We start from the raw sequence: 22,321 nt of genomic DNA on the forward strand, positions 1-22,321 counted from the left end.
GACCGTAGCAGCAGTGCGGTTCCGGACTGAAGCGCCTAGAACCCCTCGGCCACAGCGGCCGGCAAGATGGACCTCGCCATAGACGTCGGGAGTGAAGTTGCGCATCTTGCAGCGTATTGCACGCAGTTTGAGTCGTAAGACAACGTCCTGTGGCTGTACGTAAAGCATTATTCAACATGGTGGCGTTGCTGTCAGGGTTCCTCCGAGCCATAATCCGTAGGTAGCGGTCATCCAATGCAGTAGTAGCCCTAGGGCGGCCTGAGCGTGGCACGTCATCGACAGTTCTTGTCTCTCTATATCTCTTCCATGTCTGAACAACATCGCTTTGGTTCACTCTGAGACGCCTGGACACTTACTTTGTTGAGAGACCTTCCTGGCGCAAAGTAACAATGCGGAGGCGATCGAACCGCGGTATTGACCGTTTAGGCGTGGTTGAACTACAGACAACACGAGCCGTGTACATCCTTCCTGGTGGAATGACTAGAACTGATCGGCTCTCGGATCCCCTCCGTCTAATAGGCGCTGCTCAAGCATGGTTGTTTACATCTTTGGGCGGGTTTAGTGACATATCTGAACAATTAAAGGGCCAGCGCTGCCACCTCTCGCCGATGTCAAACCTGTCGGACACCTTTCATGGGCGGATGACACGGATTTCCCGCCTCCATCTGATGCGGAAATGAGATCTGTTTTTCCGTTAGACCAAAACTAAAATGGGGGAAGTTTCTACGGCGAATCCTGCGACTTCTATGGACTTCCAGCATCCACCACAACAATCTTCACCAGCTACGAACCTATCAACAGGACGGATCTCCCATCAGGCGTACCGAATAGCTACTATCAATACTAACAATATCGGCTCCCACGCTAAACTTCAACTGCTCCGTGACACGCTCAGAGCAGCGGACATCGACATCGCCCTGTTGCAAGAACTGAGGACAGCGACTTGGACTGGGTGTTATGGATATGAGACGTACGCCGCCCCTGCAGCTATGGAACACACAGGCGCAGCCATCCTCCTCCGAGAAGGAATTGCAGTTTCCGATGTCGCATACCTCCCAACAGCGCGAGGGGTGGCCATAACAGTTGAAGGACTCAAAATCATAAACCTCTACGCCCCATCAGGCACTGACAAACGGAGGGATCGCTCCCAGTTTTACGCAGAAGATATCACGCCTTTATTCCTCGGTCGATACGATCATCTCATCGTAGGTGGAGATTTCAACTGTGTTCTCGAGCGCACAGACCAATAGCCCCATTTCAACACATGTCCCGAACTTCGCTTCCTCGTCCGCCGCCTTCGTCTCCTCGACACTTGGCGAGTGGTACACGGCGACCGCCCGGGGTATACACACATCACGAGCCACTCCTCCAGCCGACTTGATAGAATATACATCTCTAACGCTCTAAAATCAGTTCTCCTCGACGCGGAACGTTGGCCATCTGCCTTTTCGGATCATGACATCTATATCTGTACCATGAACCTACGTCGACAATCTATATGGCGCAGTGCAGGACCTTGGAAACTCAATGTCGCGCTACTGCGGGACCCTGAATGTCGACAACAGGTCACCGACACGTGGCACACCTGTGTTCAGCGCATTATGCGTTACGAGACCACACTGCAGTGGTGGTCGCTGTGCGCCAAACCGGCCATCCGACGCACATTGACACACTATGGCAGAGCCAAAGCCAGGTGGAATCACCATACAACTGATTTCTACTATAGCGCTCTACGTGAACTCATGGATCATCCTCCATCCCCGGATCGCCTCAAAGAAGCTCAACGCATCAAGGCAAAGATTTTATCCTTGACCAGATGCCGTCTAGAGGGAGCCATTGTACGAGCCCGCAGCCAAGACAGGATTAATGGTGAGGAACCTTCTATGCATCATATTGTTCAAAATGTTCGTCGACGCCGACAGGCTTTAATGACCACTTTAGACTTACCTGATGGACGACGGCTGACTTCGCAAGCTACCATTGCGGATGCATTCACAACGCACTATAGACTTTTCTATCAAGAAGTACCTGCCGGTGCAGAGGCCATTGCTGAGGTTGCCCATGAGACACTTGGTACTCTAAACGCAGCAGCTGCAACCCTCCTGACTGCTGAAGTGACCACCGACGACGTCCAAGGCGCTGTGGCCAAGGGGTCTCTGAATCGATCTCCCGGCCCGGATGGTTTACCTCTCGAATTTTACAGAACCTTCCAAGATTTGCTGATGCCACGATGGAGGGACATGTACTGGGAACTTTTGTCCGGCGCGGCGAACCCGCCACCAATGTTCATGGAAGGCTTACTTGTACCAGTCCCGAAACCCGCAGGAGGAACACGACTCGACAGTTATCGGCCGATCACGTTACTCAATTCGGACTTCAAGATTTTCACACGCCTTCTAGCAGTGCGACTCAAACATGTCTTACGGGACATTGTTTCCCACGAACAAACATCCTTAGGCGGCGATCGTAATATACAGACGGCCCTCAGTGAATATCGAGATGTGATCGCTGTGGCAACACACTCGCGACTGCCAGGCGCTTTAATCTCCATCGACTTCAAACAAGCGTTTGACCGCGTCAATCATGCATTCCTCGACGCAGTGATGAACCGAATGGCAATTCCCCCGACGTTCACGCAAGTGATTATGCGGCTCCTTCGTGGAGCAACGTCCAGACTTCTCGTCAACGGCAGACTTACAGAACCTATACGGATTGAACGCTCAGTACGGCAGGGTTGCCCTTTGTCGACGGTACTTTATGCCATTGCGATGGAACCACTCATTTGCGGATTACGGCGACGTTTGACAGGTATTCCACTCCGGGATCATATGTTCCGCTGCCGAGCTTACGCGGACGACTTGGCCCTCGTCGTACGTTCAGCGGCTGAAGTACAAGCTGCGATGCAGTGGATTACCCGTTACAGTGTAGGGGCAGGGAGCGCTATGAACGTGGCAAAATCATGCGCCATGAAGATCGGCCGCGGCCTTCCCGCAGACAGCGTAGTTCCATTTCAACTGGTGGACACCATTCGTTGTCTCGGATTGGTGTACACGCGAGACATTCGCCGCACCTCGGCGATCAATTTTCGGGCGCTGCTGCAACGCATCCGGGCCAACATACAAAATCACATACTACGCCCGCTGAATATGTGCCAGAGAGTCACCTTCGTCAATACCCATCTGGCAGCTCGGATACCCCATATAGCGCAGATTCTGCCCATCACTGCGACAATGGCGGCCAGGTTACAGGCGGCATTCGGATATTTCATTTGTTCTGGACACATCTTCAAAGTCCAGTATGAAGCTCTCACCTTACCGAAGCGGGACGGTGGCCTCGATCTGGTTAATGTGAGAGCCAGGACAACGGCACTTTACACCAATACTATGCTCCGGTTATGGAAAAACCAAAATGCTAGTTTTACTGGAATGTTGACCACCGAGCTCGCACCTGTTTCGAGACGCCCACCGACGTCTTTGGCACACATCCCACCTCCGATGTCACATATCGGCCGTTTCTTTTTGGAGTACAGCTACATATGCACCGAGCTCCCCAGGACCAGGATGACGACCACCCGCGACATCTACCGCCTTCTCCGAAAGTCTCCACCCCGCAACCCCGTCGAAACACGTCACCCCCAGGTTTCATGGCCTACAGTTTGGAAAACGATCCACCAACCATATCACACCACTGACACCACCTCTCTGTGGTACCTTCTCGTCAACGGCAAGTATACTACAAGACAGAAACTGCATCGCATCGCACTGGTGGACTCACCCCTGTGCCTCAAGTGCAATGTCGAAGATACAGATTTACATCGTTTTGAGTGTGGGCCAGCAGCAGCTGTCTGGACCCTCGTACAGAAGATTGTGGCTTTCTACCTCCGAGTACCACCACATCACGTTTCTCCCACTATGATGATATATCCCGACACGACCTACTTTCCATCGGCTAAGTGGCACGCCATCACATGGATCAGTGGCATGGCCGTCCACTACCTCTTCCGGGACGACATCGTCGATCCGGCGGACTTTTGGACACGCCTCCAAGTACATCACCACACCCTTCGCCGGCATTGACACTATCGGGCCACTTTCGCGAACTATTTACAGAGCATTTTCACCAACCCGCCTCAAAGCTGGAATCTCAACGAACCGTGCCAGCCAAGGCTGGACAATCCCACGTTCCCCTTCAATGGTCAATGATAGAATGCATTTTGTTCTGTTGGCGCGCCAAAGTGGAGCATGGCGCAGAAACTATTCCTATTTTATTTCAGTTCTCTTTTCTCCTCCTCTTCTAAGTTTTTTTTCTCTCCTTACACATGTTTATCCTTTTCACACATAGCTCTCTATTTGCACCCTATTTGTTTTCTTTCTCTTGTGCTCCCAAAAAAAAATAAAAAATGCTGCTGATGGTGAGAAGACTGCATACTCATTTATGTTAACAAAAAACATACAAATACAAAAGAGGGCCGTTGCGGAAATATAGCTACCTTTTATGTTTTACGTTTTCACAGGATATTGTGTTATTTATGAAGAACGTCGTTTTTTATTTTCATACCCAACAAGAGGTTTTTATTTGTTTTCTTAAAAAAAAACACTTAGTAGAGCACTTATATAGAAAAAAAAGGCGCTCAGTCAGGAGCCGCGCGACTGCTAAAAAAAATAAAAATAAAAAAAAAATAAAAAAGTGGGTAGAGCACTTAGAAAAAACTGAAAAAAAAATAAAAAAAAGTGGGCAGCGCGAGAGAATGTCAATCCCAAGAGCCCGGGTTCGATTTCCGGCTGGGTCGGAGATTTTCTCCGCTCAGAGATGGGGTGTTGTGTTGTCCTAATCATCATCATTTCATCCCCATCGACGCGCAAGTCGCTGAAGTGGCGTCAAACCGGAAGCCTTGCACCGGCGAACGGTCTACCCGATGGGAGGCCCAAGTCACACGACATTATTTTTATTACTATGTTCCTGTTTGTTGTTACGGTAATTAACACAGCGGTGAAAATATTCCAGTCCAGTGGTCGGACCTCGGAATCTTTTCTTACATACCTACAGGTTACATACCTATTGGCTTTTGAGTTGTGAAGTTTGGCTTTGTCTCGCGAGTTAAAGCGGGGCTACCGATCATTATTAATATTGATTTGGTAATATAGCAGTGGTGATAATTAGAGTGGGTAGGACGGTAAACGTTTCCAATTACATCCACGGAACAATGCGTCGCGTAATTAGTCTCGTGCGCCGCACGTCGCTAATAGTATGTGGATTCTGGCCGCTGCCGCAGCCGCTGCTGTGACGCCACGGAAGACCCGAAGAAAGGGCAAAAGGATCTTTTCAAAGTGTGAGTCCAGCATACTGTAATACACTAATGGCCATTAAAATTGCTACACCACGAAGATGACGTGCTACAGACGCGAAATTTAGCCGACAGGAAGAAGATGCTGTGATACGCAAATGATTAGCTTTTCAGAGCATTCACACAAGGTTGGCGCCGGTGGCGACCCCTACAACGTGCTGACATGAGGAAAGTTTCCAACGCATTTCTCATACACAAACAGCAGTTGACCGGCGTTGCCTGGTGAAACGTTGTTGTGATGCCTCGTGTAAGGAGGAGAAATGCGTACCATCACGTTTCCGACTTCGATAAAGGTCGGATTGTAGCCTATCGCGAATGCGGTTTATCGTATCGCGACATTGCTGCTCTCGTCGGTCGAGATCGAATGACTGTTAGCAGAATATGGAATCGGTGGGTTCAGGAGGGTAATAGGGAACGCCGTGCTGGATCCCAGCGGCCTCGTATCACTAGCTGTCGAGGTGACAGGCATCTTGTCCGAATGGCTGTAACGGATCGTGCAGCCACGTCTCGATCCCCGAGTTAACAAATGGGGACGTTTGCAAGACAACAACTACCTGCACGAACAGTTCGACGACGTTTGGAGCAGCATGGACTATCAGCTCGGAGACCATGGCTGCGGTTACCCTTGACGCTGCATCACAGACAGGAGCGCCTGCGATGATGTACTCAACGACGAACCTGGGTGCACGAATGGCAAAACGTCATTTTTTCGGATGAATCCAGGTTCTGTTTACAGCATCATGATGGTCACATACGTGTTTGGCGACATTGCGGTGAACGCACATTGTAAGCGTGTATTCGTCATCGCCATACTGGCGTATCACCCGACGTGATGGTATGGGGTGCCATTGGCTACACGTCTCGGACACCTCTTGTTCGCACTGACGGCACTTTGAACAGTGGACGTTACATTTCAGATGTGTTACGACCCGTGGCTCTACGCTTCATTTGATCCCTGCGAAACCCTACAATTCAGCAGGATAATGCACGACCGCATGTTACATGTCCTGTACGGGCCTTTCTGGTTACAGAAAAGTGTTCGACTGCTGCCCTGGCCAGCACATTCTCCAGATCTCTCACCAATTGAAAACGTCTGGTCAGTGGTGGCCGAGCAACTGGCTCGTCACAATACGCCAGTCACTACTCTTGATGAACTGTGGCATCGTGTTGAAGCTGCATGGGCAGCTGTACCTGTACACGCCATCCAAGCTCTGTTTGACTCGATGCCCGGGCGTATCAAGGCCGTTATTACGGCCAGAGCTGGTACTGATTTCTCAGGATCTATGCACCCAAATTGCGTGAAAATGTAATCACATGTCAGTTCTAGTATAATATACTTGTCCAATGAATATCCGTTTATCATCTGCATTTCTTCTTGGTGTAGCAATTTTAATGGCCAGTAGTGTATGTGGACTCTGGCAATGGCCGCGGCCGTGACTGTGACGCAACGGAAGCCCCCAAGAACGGGCAGAAGGATCTTTTCAAAGTGTGAGTCCATCATACTGTAATATATTAGTTAGGTGGAATGGACAGCTGTGGACGGAATTGTCTGGTGGTTTTTCCTATAATTATTGGCTGGGTTTTTGCAGTATTGACAACGGCCTTGCAGCAGTAGGTACACTGGTTCCCGTCAGATCACCGAACTTAAGTGCTGTCGGGCGTGGATGGCACTTGGATGGGTGACCATCCGGGCCGCCATGCGTTGTTGCCATTTTTTGGGGTGCACTCAGCCTCGTGATGGCAATTGAGGAGCTACTCGACCGAATAGTGGCGGCTCCGGTCAATGAAAACCATCATAACGACCGGGAGAGCGGTGTGCTGACCACACGCCCCTCCTATCCCCATCCTCAACCGAGGATGACACGGCTTTCGGATGGTCCCGATGGGCCACTTGCGGCCTGAAGACGGAGTGCTTTTTTGCAGTGTTGATGGAAAGGTACGAGGGGCGTTTATTAAGTAATGCAACACCTTGTTTTTGTCGGTCAATTTCGCTAGAAAAAATGCGGAATTTGTTGTGGGACATTGTGTAATATTCCCGCTTCAGCCCCTATAGTTTCATGATGTTACGATACGTGGTGGCGCTATATGCAGCCTTCAAGCTTGCGTCTGTAACGGAGGTGCATTACGAGCAGAGAGCTGTCATTGACTTTCTCTTGACGGGAAACCAGAACATTACAGATGCTTGCGGAATCTGTGCGGAGACCAGGCACTGAAGAAAAGCACTGTGAGTCGTTGGGCGAAGCGTCTGTCATCGCACCAAACCAGTCCGATCTCCCGTGTGCCGGTCGGCTGCAAACGGCTCTGACTCCTGCAGTTTTAGAAGGTGCGGACAGTCTCATTCGAGCTGGTCGACAGATCACAATCAAACACGTCGCTACACTACTGGACCTCTCTGTTGGTAGTACTGACACACTCGTCCACCAGTAGGCAATGGGTTCCACGCCGCCTAACAGAGTACTATAAAAATCAACGAAGGACAGTCTGTGTGGAACGGCTTGCGCGTTACGAGGCTGACCGAGACAATGTTTTGTCGAATACCCTCACAGACAATGAAATATGGTTTCATCACTTCGAACCGGTAACAATACGGTGATCCGTGGAGTGGTGCCACACCTCCTATCCTCCGAAGAAAGAGTTCAAAGGAGCACCCTCAGCCGGCGACCGTCTTCTGGGACACTGAAAGGGCTATTCTGTTTGATGTCATCCCTCATGGTGCAACGATCAACTCTGAAGTGTCTTGTGCTACCCTCAGGAAATCGAAGAAACGACTTCAGTGTGTTCGTTGCCCAAAAATGCAAACGAGCTTCTTCTTCTCCATGACAACGCAAGGTCCCACATAAGTCTGCACACCCGAGAGGAGCTCACAGAAGTTCATCCACCTTACAGTCCGGATGTCGCACCTTCCGACTTCATCTGTTTGGCCCAAAGAAGGATGCACTTCGCGTGAAGCAGTACGTGGATGATGGGGAGGTTATTTATGACGCAAGACGTTGGCTCTGACGTCGAGTAGTTGAGTGGTTCCTTGCGAACATGCAGGCCCTCCCAGTAAAGTGGCCTAAGGCTGTCGCGTTGAACGGAGATTATGTTTAAAAAGATAGGAATTTGTAGCCAAAAGTGTGGGGAATGATGTGGTGTATTGGAATCCTAAATGAAACCAACCTGCTTTCACAAAAAAATTGGTAACTTTACTTATTGAACGGCCCCTTGTACCACTGGTTACACCACAACGTGAAGTTGAGAGCGCAGTTTTGGGGGCGACATTCTTGGATAAATTCTACACGAATTTCTTGCCGCAACAGATCTGAACGTATTTTGAAGCTTTTGACGACTACCTTTGTCGTCGTCTTATAGAGTTACATGTAGCCCGTGTGGTAGTTTATTTAGTTGGCCGAATTACGTCACAAAGATGTCACGATGTGGTGCGTGGAAGCGGGTGCGTGGTACTGAAAAGCTACGGAGAAATAAACTGATATGAAACTACCTGGCAGAACAAAACTGTGTGCCGGGCCGAGATTCGAACTCGGGACCTTTGCCTTTCGCGGGCAAGTGCTCTACCATCTGAGCTACCCAAGCACGACTGACGCCCCGTCCGCACAGCTTTACTTCCGTCAGTATCTCGTCTCCTACTTTCCAAAGCTGTGAGGACGGGGTGTCAGTCGTGCTTAGGTAGCTCAGATCGTAGAGCACTTGCCCGCGAAAGGCAAAGGTCCCGAGTCCGAGTCTCGGTCCGGCACACAGTTTTGATCTGCCAGGAAGTTTCAAATTAGCGCACACTCCGCTGCAGAGTGAAAATCTCATTCTAAATAAACTGAGTTATCCACCATCTAACGATATACGTGTCGCCACCAACGTCACTCCGTCGTAGACGACGAGACAATCTTTTCATAACATACTATGGTTCAAATGGCTCTGAGCACTATGGGACTTAACTGCTGAGGTCATTAGTCCCCTAGAATTTAGAACTAGTTAAACCTAACTAACCTAAGGACATCACACACATCCATGCCCGAGGCAGGATTCGAACCTGCGACCGTAGCGGTCTTGCGGTTCCAGACTGCAGCGCCTTTAACCGCACGGCCACTTCGGCCGGCTAACATACTATGCCCAGCTAAATAAAGTACCACGATGCTACAGCAAACTCTTGACGATGACGACAGAGGTATTCGTCGGAACGTTGTGACTATATACAAATCTGACGCGGCAAGAAATACGTGAAGCATTATCTTGTACTGAGCGACGTGGCGCAGTGGTTAGCACACTGGACTCGCATTCGGGCGAACGACGGTTCAAATCCGCGTTCGGTCATCCTGGTTTAGGTTTTCCGTGATATCCATAAATCGCTTCAGGCAAATACCGGGATGGTTCCTGTGAAAAGGCACGACCTACTTCTTCCCCATCCTTTCATAATCCGATGGGAGCAATGAAGTCACTTTTTGGTCACCTCCCCCAAATCAACCAACCAACCGAGCATTATCTTGTAGTTGAAATTTCCAGGATGGAATTGGGGGGTATCGTTGGGATTAATGGAGGGTAGAATAGACTGCAAGGATGGCTGTGACGTCGACATACTGAAGTGGATATGAAGGAACAGGCGGTTTGGGACTTAATATCGTGCAGCTATAGTCGCATTTTCATACTGTTCGTGTGAGAAGAACTTGTTACTCGACAGAAGTACTCATTTCTACGCAAGGTGTGTATCTTACGTTCATTCAGAAAATCTTTTGCCTCCACGACATGCAGACGACATCCGAGAACTGAATACTGACTCGATTCTGGATCGTTTTAGCCGGTCGCTGTGGCCGAGCTGTTCTAGGCGCTTCAGTCCGGAACCGCGCTGCTGCTACGGTCGCAGGTTCGAACCCTGCCTCAGTCATAGATGTGTGTGATGTCCTTAGGTTAGTTAGGTTTAAGTAGTTCTAAGTCCAGGGGACTGATGACCTCAGATGTTAAGTCCCATAGTGCTTAGAGCCATTTGCACCATTTCTTTTTTCTGGATCGTTTTTCTGTTGTGACGCCCGGGACAGCGGCTGTTACTCTAGCTGACCGCAAGGCTGTCTGCTGCTCAAACGGTTCAAATGGCTCTGAGCAGTATGGCACTTAACATCTGAGGTCATCAGTTCCCTAGAACTTAGAAGGCTGTATACGTGGAAGAGGCCTCGAGATACTAGAAGGTTTCAGATAGATTAAGACAGAGATTTAGGAACCAGGTTTTAAATTGTAAGACACTTCCAGGGGCAGATGTGGATTATGACCACAATCTATTGGTCATGAACTGCAGATTAAAACTGAAGAAACCGCAAAAAGGTGGGAATTTAAGGAGATGGGATCTGGATAAACTGACAGGACCAGAAGTTGGAGAGAGTTTAGAGAGAGCATTAGCGAACGATTGACAATAATGGGGGCAAGAAATACAGTAGAAGAAGTTTGGGTAACTTTGAGAGATGAAATAGTGAAGGCAGCAGAGGATCAAGTAGGTAAAAAGACAAGGGCTAGTAGAAATCCTTGGGTAACAGAAGATATATTGAATTTAATTCATGAAAGGAGAATATATAAAAATGCAGTACATGAATCAGAGCAAAAAGGAATGCAAACGTCTCAAAAATGAGATCGACACGAAGTGCAAAATGGCTAAACCGCCATGGCTAGAGGACAAACGTAAGAATGTTGTTGTTGTGGTCTTCAGTCCTGAGAATGGTTTGATGCAGCTCTCCATGCTACTCTATCCTGTGCAAGCTTCTTCATCTCCCAGTACCTACTGCAACCTACATCCTTCTGAATCTGCTTAGTGTATTCATCTCTTGGTCTCCCTCTACAATATTTACCCTCCACGCTGCCCTCCAATACTAAACTGGTGAGCCCTTGATGCCTCAGAACATGTCCTACTAACCGATCCCTTCTTCTAGTCACGTTGTGCCACAAACTTCTCTTCTCCCCAATCCTATTCAATACTTCCTCATTAGTTATGTGATCTACCCATCCAATCTTCAGCATTCTTCTGTAGCACCACATTTCGAAAGATTCTATTCTCTTCTTGTCCAAACTATTTATCGTCCATGTTTCACTTCTGTACATGGCTACACACCATATAAATACTTTCAGAAACGACTTCCTGACGCTTAAATCTATAATCGATGATAAAGAATTTCTCTTCTTCAGAAATGCTTTCCTTGCCATTGCCAGCCTACATTTTATATCCTCTCTACTTCGACCACCATCAGTTATTTTGCTCCCCAGATTGAATAACATCGGGGAGAGGCTACAACCCTGTCTCACTCCCTTCCGAACCACTACTTCCCTTTGATGTCCCTCGACTCTTATAACTGCCATCTGGTTTCTGTACAAATTGTAAATAGCTCTTCGCTCCCTGTATTTTACCCCTGCCACCTTCAGAATTTCAAAGAGAGTATTCCAGTCAACATTTTCAAAAGCTTTCTCTAAGTGTACAAATGCTATAAACGTAGGTTTGCCTTTCCTTAATCTAGCTTCTAAGATAAGTCGTAGAGTCAGTATTGCCTCACGTATTCCGATATTTCTACGGAATCCAAACTGATCTTCCCCGAGGTTGGCTTCTACTAGTTTTTCCATTCGTCTGTAAAGAATTCGCGTTAGTATTTTGCAGCCGTGACTTATTAAACTGTTAGTTCGGTAATTTTCACATCTGTCAACAACTTCTTTCTTTGGGATTGGAATTATTATATTCTTCTTGAAGTCTGAGGGTATTTCGCCTGCCTCATACATCTTGCTCACCAGATGGTAGAGTTTTGTCATGACTGGCTCTCCCAAGGCCGTCAGTAGTTCTAATGGAATGTTGTCTACTCCCGGGGCCTTGTTTCAACTCAGGTCTTTCAGTACTCTGTCAAACTCTTCACGCAGTATCTTATCTCCCATTTCGTCTTCATCTACATTCTCTTCCATTTCCATAATATTGTCCTCAAGAACATTGCCCTTGTATAGACCCTCTATATACTCCTTCCACCTTTCTGCCTTCCCTTCTTTGCTTAGAACTAGGTTTCCATCTGAGCTCTTGATATTCATACAAGTGGTTCTCTTCTCTCCAAAGGTGTCTTTAATTTTCCTGTAGGCTGTATCTATCTTACCCCTGGTGAGATAAGCCTCTACATCCTTACATTTGTCCTCTAGCCATCCCTGCTTAGCCATTTTGCGCTTCCTGTCTATCTCATTTTTGAGACGTTTGTATTCCTTTTTGCCTGCTTCATTTACTGCATTTTTATATTTTCTTCTTTCATCAATTAAATTCAATATTTCTTCTGTTACCCAAGGATTCATACTAGCCCTCGTCTTTTTACCTACTTTATCCTCTGCTGCTTGCACTACTTCATCCCTCAAAGCTACCCATTCTTCTTCTACTGTATTTCTTTCCCCCATTCTTGTCAATTGTTCCCTTATGCTCTCCCTGAAACTGTGTACAACCTCTGGTTTAGTCAGTTTATCCAGGTCCCATCTCCTTAAATTCCCACCTTTTTGCAGTTTCTTCAGTTTTAATCTACAGTTCATAACCAATAGATTATGGTCAGAGTCCACATCTGCCCCTGGAAATGTCTTACAATTTAAAACCTGGTTCCTAAATCTCTGTCTTACCATTATATAATCTATCCGATACCTTCTAGTATCTCCAGGGTTCTTCCATGTATACAACCTTCTTTCATGATTCTTGAACCAAGTGTTAGTTATGATTAAGTTATGCTCTGTGCAAAATTCTACCAGGCGGCTTCCTCTTTCGTTTCTTACCCCCAATCCATATTCACCTACTACATTTTCTTCTCTCCCTTTCTGTGCTATTGAAGTCCAGTCACCCATGACTATTAAATTTTCGTCTCCCTTCACTATCTGAATAATTTCTTTTATCTCATCATACATTTCATCAATCTTTTCATCATCTGTGGAGATAGTTGGCATATAAACTTGTACTACAGTGGTAGGCGTGGACTTTGTATCTATCTTGGCCACAATAATACATTCACTATGCTGTTTGTAGTAGCTTACCTGCAATCCTATTTTCCTATTCATTATTAAACCTACTCCTGCATTACCCCTATTTGATTTTGTATTTATAACCATGTGTTCACATCACCAGAAGTCTTGTTCCTCCTGCCACCAAACTTCACTAATTCCCACTATATCTAACTTTAACCTATCCATTTCCCTTTTTAAATTTTCTAACGTACTTGCCCGATTAAGGGATCTGATATTCCACGCTCCGATCCGTAGAACGCCAATTTTCTTTCTCCTGATAACGACATCCTCTTGAGTAGTTCCCGCCCGGTGATCCGAGAGGGGGACTATTTTACTTCCGGAATGTTTTACCCAAGAGGACACCATCATCATTTAACCATACAGTAAAGCTGCATGCCCTCGGAAAAAATTACGGCCGTAGTTTCCCCTTGCTTTCAGCCGTTCGCAGACCCAGCACAGCAAGGCTGTTTTGGTTAGTGTTACAAGGCCAGATCAGTCAATCATCCAGACTGTTGCCCCTGCAACTACTGAAAAGGCTGCTGTGGTTGCACCTACGGTACGGCTATCTGTATCGCTGAGGCACGCAAGCCTCCCCACCAACGGCAAGGTCCATGGTTCATGGGGGGGAGGTGGAGGCATATATCACTAGGGGTAAGATACATACTGCCTACAGGAAAATTAAAGAGACCTTTGGAGAAAAGAGAACCACTTGTATGAATATCAAGAGCTCAGATGGAAACCCAGTTCTAAGCAAAGAAGGGAAAGCAGAAAGGTGGAAGGAGTATATAGAGGGTCTATACAAGAACGATGTACTTGAGGACAATATTATGGAAATGGAAGAGAATGTAGATGAAGATGAAATGGGAGGTATGATACTGCGTGAAGAGTTTGACAGAGCACTGAACGACCTAAGTCGAAACAAGGCCCCGGGAGTAGACAACATTCCATTAGAACTACTGATAGCCTTGGGGGAGCCAGCCCTGACAAAACTTTACTAGCTGGTGAGCAAGATGTATGAGACAGGTGAAATACCCTCAGACTTCAAGAAGAATATAATAATTCCAATCCCAAAGAAAGAAGTTGTTGACAGATGTGAAAATTACCGAACTATCAGTTTAATAAGTCACGGCTGCAAAATAGTAACACGTATTCTTTACAGACGAATGGAAAAACTGGTAGAAGCCGACCTCGGGGAAGATCAGTTTGGATTCCGTAGAAATGTTGGAACACGTGAGGCAATACTGACACTACGACTTATCTTAGAAGACAGATTAAGGAAAGACAAACCTACGTTTATAGCATTTGTATACTTAGAGAAAGCTTTTGACAATGTTGATTGGAATGCTCTCTTTCAAATTCTGAAGGTGACAGGGGTAAAATACAGGGCGCGAAAGGCTATTTACAATTTGTACAGAAAACAGATGGCAGTTATAAGAGTCGAGGGGCATGAAAGGGAAGTAGTGGTTGGGAAGGGAGTGAGACAGGGTTATAGCCTATCCCCGATGTTATTCAATCTGTATATTGAGCAAGCAGTAAATAAACAAAAGAAAAATTTGGAGTAGGAATTAATAATCAAGGAGAAGAAATAAAAACGTTGAGGTTCGCCGATGGCATTGTATTTCTGCCAGAGACAGCAAAGGACCTGGAGGAGCAGTTGAATGGAATGGACAGTGTCTTGAAACGAGGGTATAAGATGAACATCAACAAAAGCAAAACGAGGATAATGGAATGTAGTCGAATTAAGTCGGGTGATGCTAAGGGAATTAGATTAGGAAATGAGGCACTTAAAGTAGTAAAGGAGTTTTGCTATTTGGGGAGCAAAATAACTGATGATGGGTCGAAGTAGAGAGGATATAAAATGTAGACTGGCAATGGCAAGGAAAGCGTTTCTGAACAAGAGAAATTTGTTAGCATCGAATATAGATTTAAGTGTCAGGACGTCATTTCTGAAGGTATTTGTATGGAGTGTAGCCATGTATGGAAGTGAAACAAGGGACGATAAATAGTTTAGACAAGAAGAGAATAGAAGCTTTCGAAATGTGGTGCTACAGAAGAATGCTGAAGATTATATGGGTAGATCACATAACTAATGAGGAGATATTGAGCAGAATTGGGGAGGGGAGAAATTTGTGGCGCAACTTGACTAGAAGAAGGGATCGGTTGGTAGGACATGTTCTGGGGCATCAAGAGATCATCAATTTAGTATTGGTGGGCAGCATGGAGGGTAAAAATTGTAGAGGGAGACCATGAGATGAATACACGAACAGATTCAGAAGGATGTAGGTTGCAGTAGGTACTGGGAGATGAAGAAGCTTGCACAGGATAGAGTAGCATGGAGAGCTGCATCAAACCAGTCTCTGGATATAAGACCACAACAAGAGTAGAATGTACAAATGATACTAGGGAGTTTTATCGATATGTTATTAAGCAGCGAGTGTTACTAACTTCAGTGGAACTGATAAAGTCATATGAAAAGCCGTTTTTCGGAAACGTAGGAAAGTGGAACGTGCCAGTCCATCCCCGACTGCGACTTGCGTGGTGTGTGTGGAAAGAGGTGATTGCAGCGGATGTTTGGCAGATGTGTATTTGAGCCCTTAAGGGGTACGATAGCACGGCAGCGGCAGCGCGTGTCGGACAGCGGCGTCAGCGCGAGTTTATCTGCGGCGTTGTCTGCGCCGTCAGCAGCACCAGCAGCGGCGGCGGTGGAGCGCGACCCGCGCCACTGCCTCCCGGGACGCCAGCCATCCAGCATGCTGCTGCTCGTGGCGGTCGCCTGCTGCCTCGCAGCCCTCGCTGACGGACGCGTCTCCGGGCCCTCCTGGCGCACAGGCAAGTCTCCAAACGCACCCACTCTCGCTTACGTCGTATTTTCTCTGTTTAGGGTTCCGTATCTCATGGCAAACACGGAACCCTTTGTTGCCCATCGCCGACCTAAGTGGCCGAGCGGTTCTAGGCTCTACAGTCTGGAGCCGCGCGACCGCTACGGTCGCAGGTTCGAATCCTGCCTCGGGTATGGATGTGTGTGATGTCCTTAGGTTAGTTAGGTTTAAGTAGTACTAAGTTCTAGGGGACTGATGACCACAGATGTTACGTCCCATCCCGGGTTCGATTCCCGGCGGGGTCAGGGATTTTCTCTGCCTCGTGATGACTGGGTGTTGTGTACTGTCCTTAGGTTAGTTAGGTTTAAGTAGTTCTAAGTTCTAGGGGACTGATGACCATAGATGTTAAGTCCCATAGTGCTCAGAGCCATTTGAACCATTTTGTTACGTCCCATAGTGCCCAGAGCCATTTGAACCAATTTGCTCATTTGAACCATTTGTTGCCCATTTCTCTCTCTGTGAGTCTTTCTGTCCGACTGTTAAGAACACTTTTTATCAGTAGTAGGAGTCATCTACATCTACATGGCTACTCTGCAGTTCACACTTAATTGCCGGCCGGTGTGGCCGAGCGGGTCTAGGCGCTTCAGTCTGGAACCGCGCGACCGCCACGGTCGCAGGTTTTAATCCTGCCTCGGGCATGGATGTTGTGATGTCCTTAGGTTAGTTAGGTTTAAGTAGTTCGAAGTTCTAGGGGACTGATCACCTCAGATGTTAAGTCCCATAGTGCTCAGAGCCATTTGAACCATTTGAACTTAATTGCCTGGCAGAAGGTTCGTCGAACCATTTTCATACCTTTACCATTCCACTCTCGAATGGCCCGTGGGAAAAAGTAACACCTAAACCTTTCCGTTCGAGCCCTGATTCGTCTTGTTTTATTGTGATGATCATTTCTCCATACGTAGGTGGGTGTCAACAAAATATTTTCGCATTCGGAAGAGAAAGTTGGTGATTGAAATTTCGCAAATAGATCTCGCCGCAAAGAAAATCGCCTTTCAGTGACCGTCACCCCAACTCGCGTATCATATTAGTGACACTCTCATCCTTATTGCGCGATAACATGAAACGAGCTGCCATTCTTTGAATTTTTCGATGTCATCCGTCAATCCTACCTGGTAAGGATCCCACACCGCGCAGCAATATTCCAGCAGAGGACTACAAGAGTAATGTAGGCTGTCTCCTTAGTGGGTTTGTCGCATCTTCTAAGTGTTCTGCCAACAAAGCGCAGTCTCTGTTTCGCCTTCCCCACAATATTATCTATATGGTCTTTCCAATTTAAGTTGCTTGTGATAGTAATTCCTAGGTATTTAGTCGAATTGACAGCCCTTAGATTTGCGCGATTTATCTTATACCCAAAATTTATCTGATATCTTTTAGTACCCATGTGGATGACCTCGCACTTTTCTTTGTTTAGTTCCAATCGCCATTTTTCGCACCATACAGAAATTCTCTCTAGATCATTTTGTAATTGTAATTGTTCGTCTGATGATTTTACTAGACGGTAAATTACAGCGTCATCTGCAAACAATCTAAGGAGGCTGCTCAGATTATCACCTAGATCATTTATGTAAGTCAGGAACAGCAGAGAGCCTATGACACTACCTTGTGGAACGCCAGATTTCGCTTCTGTTCTACTTGATGATTTACCGTCTATCACTACGAACTGTGACCTCTCTGAGAGGAAATCACGAATCCAGTCACACAACTGAGACGATACTGCATATGCACGCAATTTGATTAATAGTCGCTGGTGAGGAACAGTATCAAAAGCCTTCTGGAAATCTAGGAATATGGAATCGATCTGAGATCCCTTGTCGTCAGCACTCTTTACTTCTTGGGAGTAAAGATCTAGCTGCGTTGCACAAGAACGATATTTTCTGAATCCGTGTTGGTTATGTATCAATAAGTCATTTTCTTCAAGGTGATTGATAATGTTCGAGTACAGTATATGCTCCAAAATCCTACTGCAAATTGAGGTCAGTGATATGGGTCTGTAATTCAATGGGTTACTCCTATTTTCTTTCTTGAATATTGGTGTACCTGTGCTACTTTCCAGTCTTTAGGAACAGACCTTTCATCAAGTGAGCGGTTGTATATGATTGCTAAGAAAGGCGCTATTGTGTCTGCATACACTGAAAAGAACCTGATTTGTATACCATCTGGACCCGAAAACTTGCCTTTCTGAAGCGATTTGAGTTGTTTCGCAACACCTACGATATCTACTCTTATGTCCCTCGTGCTAACAGCTGTTCTGACGTATCAAGTTGAAATTTATGTCGCATACTAATGTCTATGCTCCCCTGGCGACGTAAAAAATTTAAGCTTCTAAGTCAATACGGTGAAAATATACGGCCATTTATGTCACATATTTTGATACTCGCAAACTCACTCACCAAAACCTGTAGAGCAATTCCCGTTGACCTAGAATCATAAAGTTTGGCAATCAATAAACGCATCGATTTATGTCACTAATTTTGATATCTTGACAGTATCGATGTCGGTAATAGGAGAAAATCGTCGAAATGGTTGAAATTTGTGTCACATACTAATGACTATGGTCTCCTGGCGATGTAAAAAATTCAAGCTTCTACGTCAATACAATCATAAGATACGGCCATTTATGTAACATATTTTCATACTCGCAAATTCCCTCATCAAAACCTATAGGGTGCTTCCCGTTCACCAAGAATCATGAAATTTGGCGCTGAAAAGACGCATCCATCTACGTCACTAATTTTGATATCTTGCCAATATCGATATCCGTAACAGGCAAAAAACGTCGACATCGTTGAAATTTGTGTCACATACTAATGTCTACGGTCCCTTGGTGATGCAAAAAGATTAAGCTTCCGCGTCAATGCAGTAAAAAGATACGGCCGTTTATGTCACATATTTTGATATGTAAATCACTTGATAAAAGCAAGTCTTCTGGTCCAGACTGTATACCAAATAGGTTCCTTTCGGAGTATGCTGATACATTAGCTCCATACTTAATAATCATATACAGCCGTTTGCTCGACGAAAGATCCGTACCCGAAGACTGGAAAGTTGCACAGGTCACACCAATATTCTAGAAAGGTAGTAGGAGTAATCCACTTAATTACAGGCCCATAGCGTTAACGTCGATATGCAGCAGGATTTTGGAACATATACTGTGTTCGAACATTATGAATTACCTCTAAGAGAACTGTCTATTGACACACAGTCAACATGGGTTTAGAAAACATCGTTCTTGTGAAACACAACTAGCCCGTTACTCGCATGAAATGTTGAGTGCTATTGACAAGGCATTTCAGATCGATTCCGTATTTCTGGATTTCCGGAAGGCTTTTGACACTATACCACACAAGCGTCTTGTAGTGAAATTGTGTGATTATGGAATATCGTCTCAGTTATGTGACTGGATTTGTGATTTCCTGTCAGAGAGGTCACAGTTCGTAGTAATTGACGGAAAGTCATCGAGTAAAACAGAGGTGATTTCTGGCGTTTCCCAAGGAAGTGTTACACGCCCTTTGCTGTTCCTTATCTATATTAACGATTTGGGACACAATCTGAGCAGCCATCTTAGATTGTTTGCAGATCACGCTGTTGTTTATCGACTAATAAAGTCACCAGAAGATCAAAACAAACTGCAAAACGATTTAGAAAAGATTGCTGAATGGTGCGAAGATTGGCAGTTGACCTGAATAACGAAAAGTGTGAGGTCATCCAGATGAGTGCTAAAAGGAATTCATTAAACTTCGGTTACACGATAAATCAGTCTAATCTAAAAGCCGTAAGTTCAACTAAATACCTAGGTATTACAGCTATGAACAACTGAAATTGGAAGGAACACACAGAAAATGTTTTGCGGAAGGCTAACCAAAGACTGCGTTTTATTGGCAGGACACTTAGAAAATGTTACAGATCAACTAAGGAGACTGCCTACACTACGATTGTTCGTCCTGTTTTAGGTTACTGCTGCGCGGTGTGGGATCCTTACCAAATAGAACTGACGGAGTACATCGAAAAAGTTCAAAGAAAGGCAGCACGTTTTGTATTATCGCGAAATGTGGGAGAGAGTGTCACAGAAATGATACAGAATTTGAGCTGGGAATCATTAAAAGGAAGGCTTTTTCGTTAGGACGGAATCTTCTTACGAAATTCCAATCACCAACTTTCTCCTCCGAATGCGAAAATATTTTGTTGACACCGACCTAAATAGGGAGGAACGATCACCACGGTAAAATAAGGGAAATCAGAGCTCGTACGGAAAAATATAGGTGTTCGTTCTTTCCGCACGCTATTCGAGATTGCAATGATACAGACTTGTGAAGATGGTTCGATGAACCCTCTGCTAGGCACTTAAATGTGATTTGCAGAGTATCCATGTAGATGTAGATACTCGCGAAGTCACTCATCAAAACGCATAGGGTACTTCCTGTTGACCTAGAATCATGAAACTTGGCAAGAAGCAAGCTTTTACAGTACAAGTAAAGAAAGAAATTCTAAAATACTTAATTTGTAATCATCACACGAAAAAAATATTTTTTGTTATGTTATCCGAATGTCTGTATGTCCGTCTGTTAAGACTCCCTTTTTCTCAGGAACAATCAGACGTATCAAGTCGAAATTTATGTCGCATACTAAAATCTATACTTCCTTGGCGGTGTAAAAAATTTAAGCTTCTACGATAAAGAAATCAAGGGACGGATCCATTTATGTCACTAATTTTTTTAGCGTACTAGTATCGATTTCGGTAACAGGCAAAAATCGTCAAAATCCTCGATTCACGGGTTGGATGAACTAGCTATATACATAATTAAATATGTACGGATCCCTCGGTGCACGAGTCCCAGTCGCACTTATCGGTATTTTTTGAGGGTACTTTCACTATGTGAACAAGACACTGTTGGGTTTTATTTCGCATAGATTATAGAGGGCCCTTCAGGAAGGCGGATGACCTTGGTAGCCACGCAATAAGACGTCCATCGATCCTCTGGCCACACTACGTTTCATTGCACGGTATGCTCTTATAGGATAAGGCCGTCCCATTTTCACTGTAGTGTTCGTAAACATACTGCTCCTGAGGAGTTCGACACGGTTTTGTACCCTCAGCTAAAATGGCTCTGAGCACTATGGGACTCAACTGCTGAGGTCATTAGTCCCCTAGAACTTAGAACTAGTTAAACCTAACTAACCTAAGAACATCACAAACATCCATGCCCGAGGCAGGATTCGAACCTGCGACCGTGGCGGTCTTGCGGTTCCAGGCTGCAGCGCCTTTAACCGCACGGCCACTTCGGCCGGCACCCTCAGCTAATGATCGTAATGTTCAATTAGGCTATATTGCGCCAACTTTACGACTGAATTGAGGGCTTCCTAGCCAACATACACGCGTTGGGCAAATACGCGGAAACACCAAAAACACAACGCATTACGGAGCCTAATAGAGTATGGGAAATCCATTGGCTTTCAAATCACATTCTTTCCGGTCGTCTGCCGGCCTGAGTGGTCGAGCGGTTCTAGGCGCTTCAGTCTGGAACCGCGCGACCGCTACGGTCGCAGGTTCGAATCCTGCCTAGGGCATGGATGTGTGTGATGTCCTTAGGTTGGTTAGGTTTAAGTAGTTCTAAGTTCTAGGGGACTGATGTCCTCAGGAATTAAGTCCCATAGTACTCAAAGCCATTTGAACCATTTTTTCCGGTCGTCTCGGAACGGATGAATACAGGTCCTGTACACTTTGAAAGGGAACCTTATACCATTCTCCCTGCGAAATAGTGACCCACGGTGGAAGTGGATAACGATCACGCTTACTTCTCTCCAAAGTAGATCACAAAAGCTCAATAATATTACCGTCTGGAGACTGTGGGGCCAGGGGAGAAGCGATAATTCGTCCTTGGCCGAAATTTCGTGTAGTTTTAAGCAAGTAACGCGGTTGGAAACCCGAGAACATTTAATTCAATTCGTCCTCGTGTTCACAAAACCAGTTCTGGGCGATTCGACTGTGTGAACAGGGGTCCTGCCCTCTTGGAAGATAGCGTCACCATTGGGGAACAAAAATTGTACCATGGGATGGACCTGATCAGCCAAAATGGTCCCATAATGCTTCAAAGTAATGCGACCTTTGAGAGTAACCATAGGCTCC

General features: G+C 46.0%; 1 protein-coding gene across 1 annotated transcript in view; it reads left to right on the top strand.

Moving 5' to 3' along the window:
- Nucleotides 1–8,758: 8,758 nt before the first annotated feature.
- The window catches only part of LOC126470722 (vitellogenin-like), a 451,798-nt gene continuing 438,235 nt past the window's right edge, over nt 8,759–22,321 (top strand). The window contains exons 1-2 of the mRNA XM_050098725.1: nt 8,759–8,777; nt 16,004–16,147. Coding sequence (XP_049954682.1) covers nt 8,759–8,777; nt 16,004–16,147 — 163 coding nt within the window. The remainder of the gene's footprint in view (nt 8,778–16,003; nt 16,148–22,321) is intronic.

This window comes from Schistocerca serialis, chromosome 3, assembly GCF_023864345.2.
Source record: "Schistocerca serialis cubense isolate TAMUIC-IGC-003099 chromosome 3, iqSchSeri2.2, whole genome shotgun sequence".
Lineage (NCBI taxonomy): Eukaryota > Metazoa > Arthropoda > Insecta > Orthoptera > Acrididae > Schistocerca > Schistocerca serialis.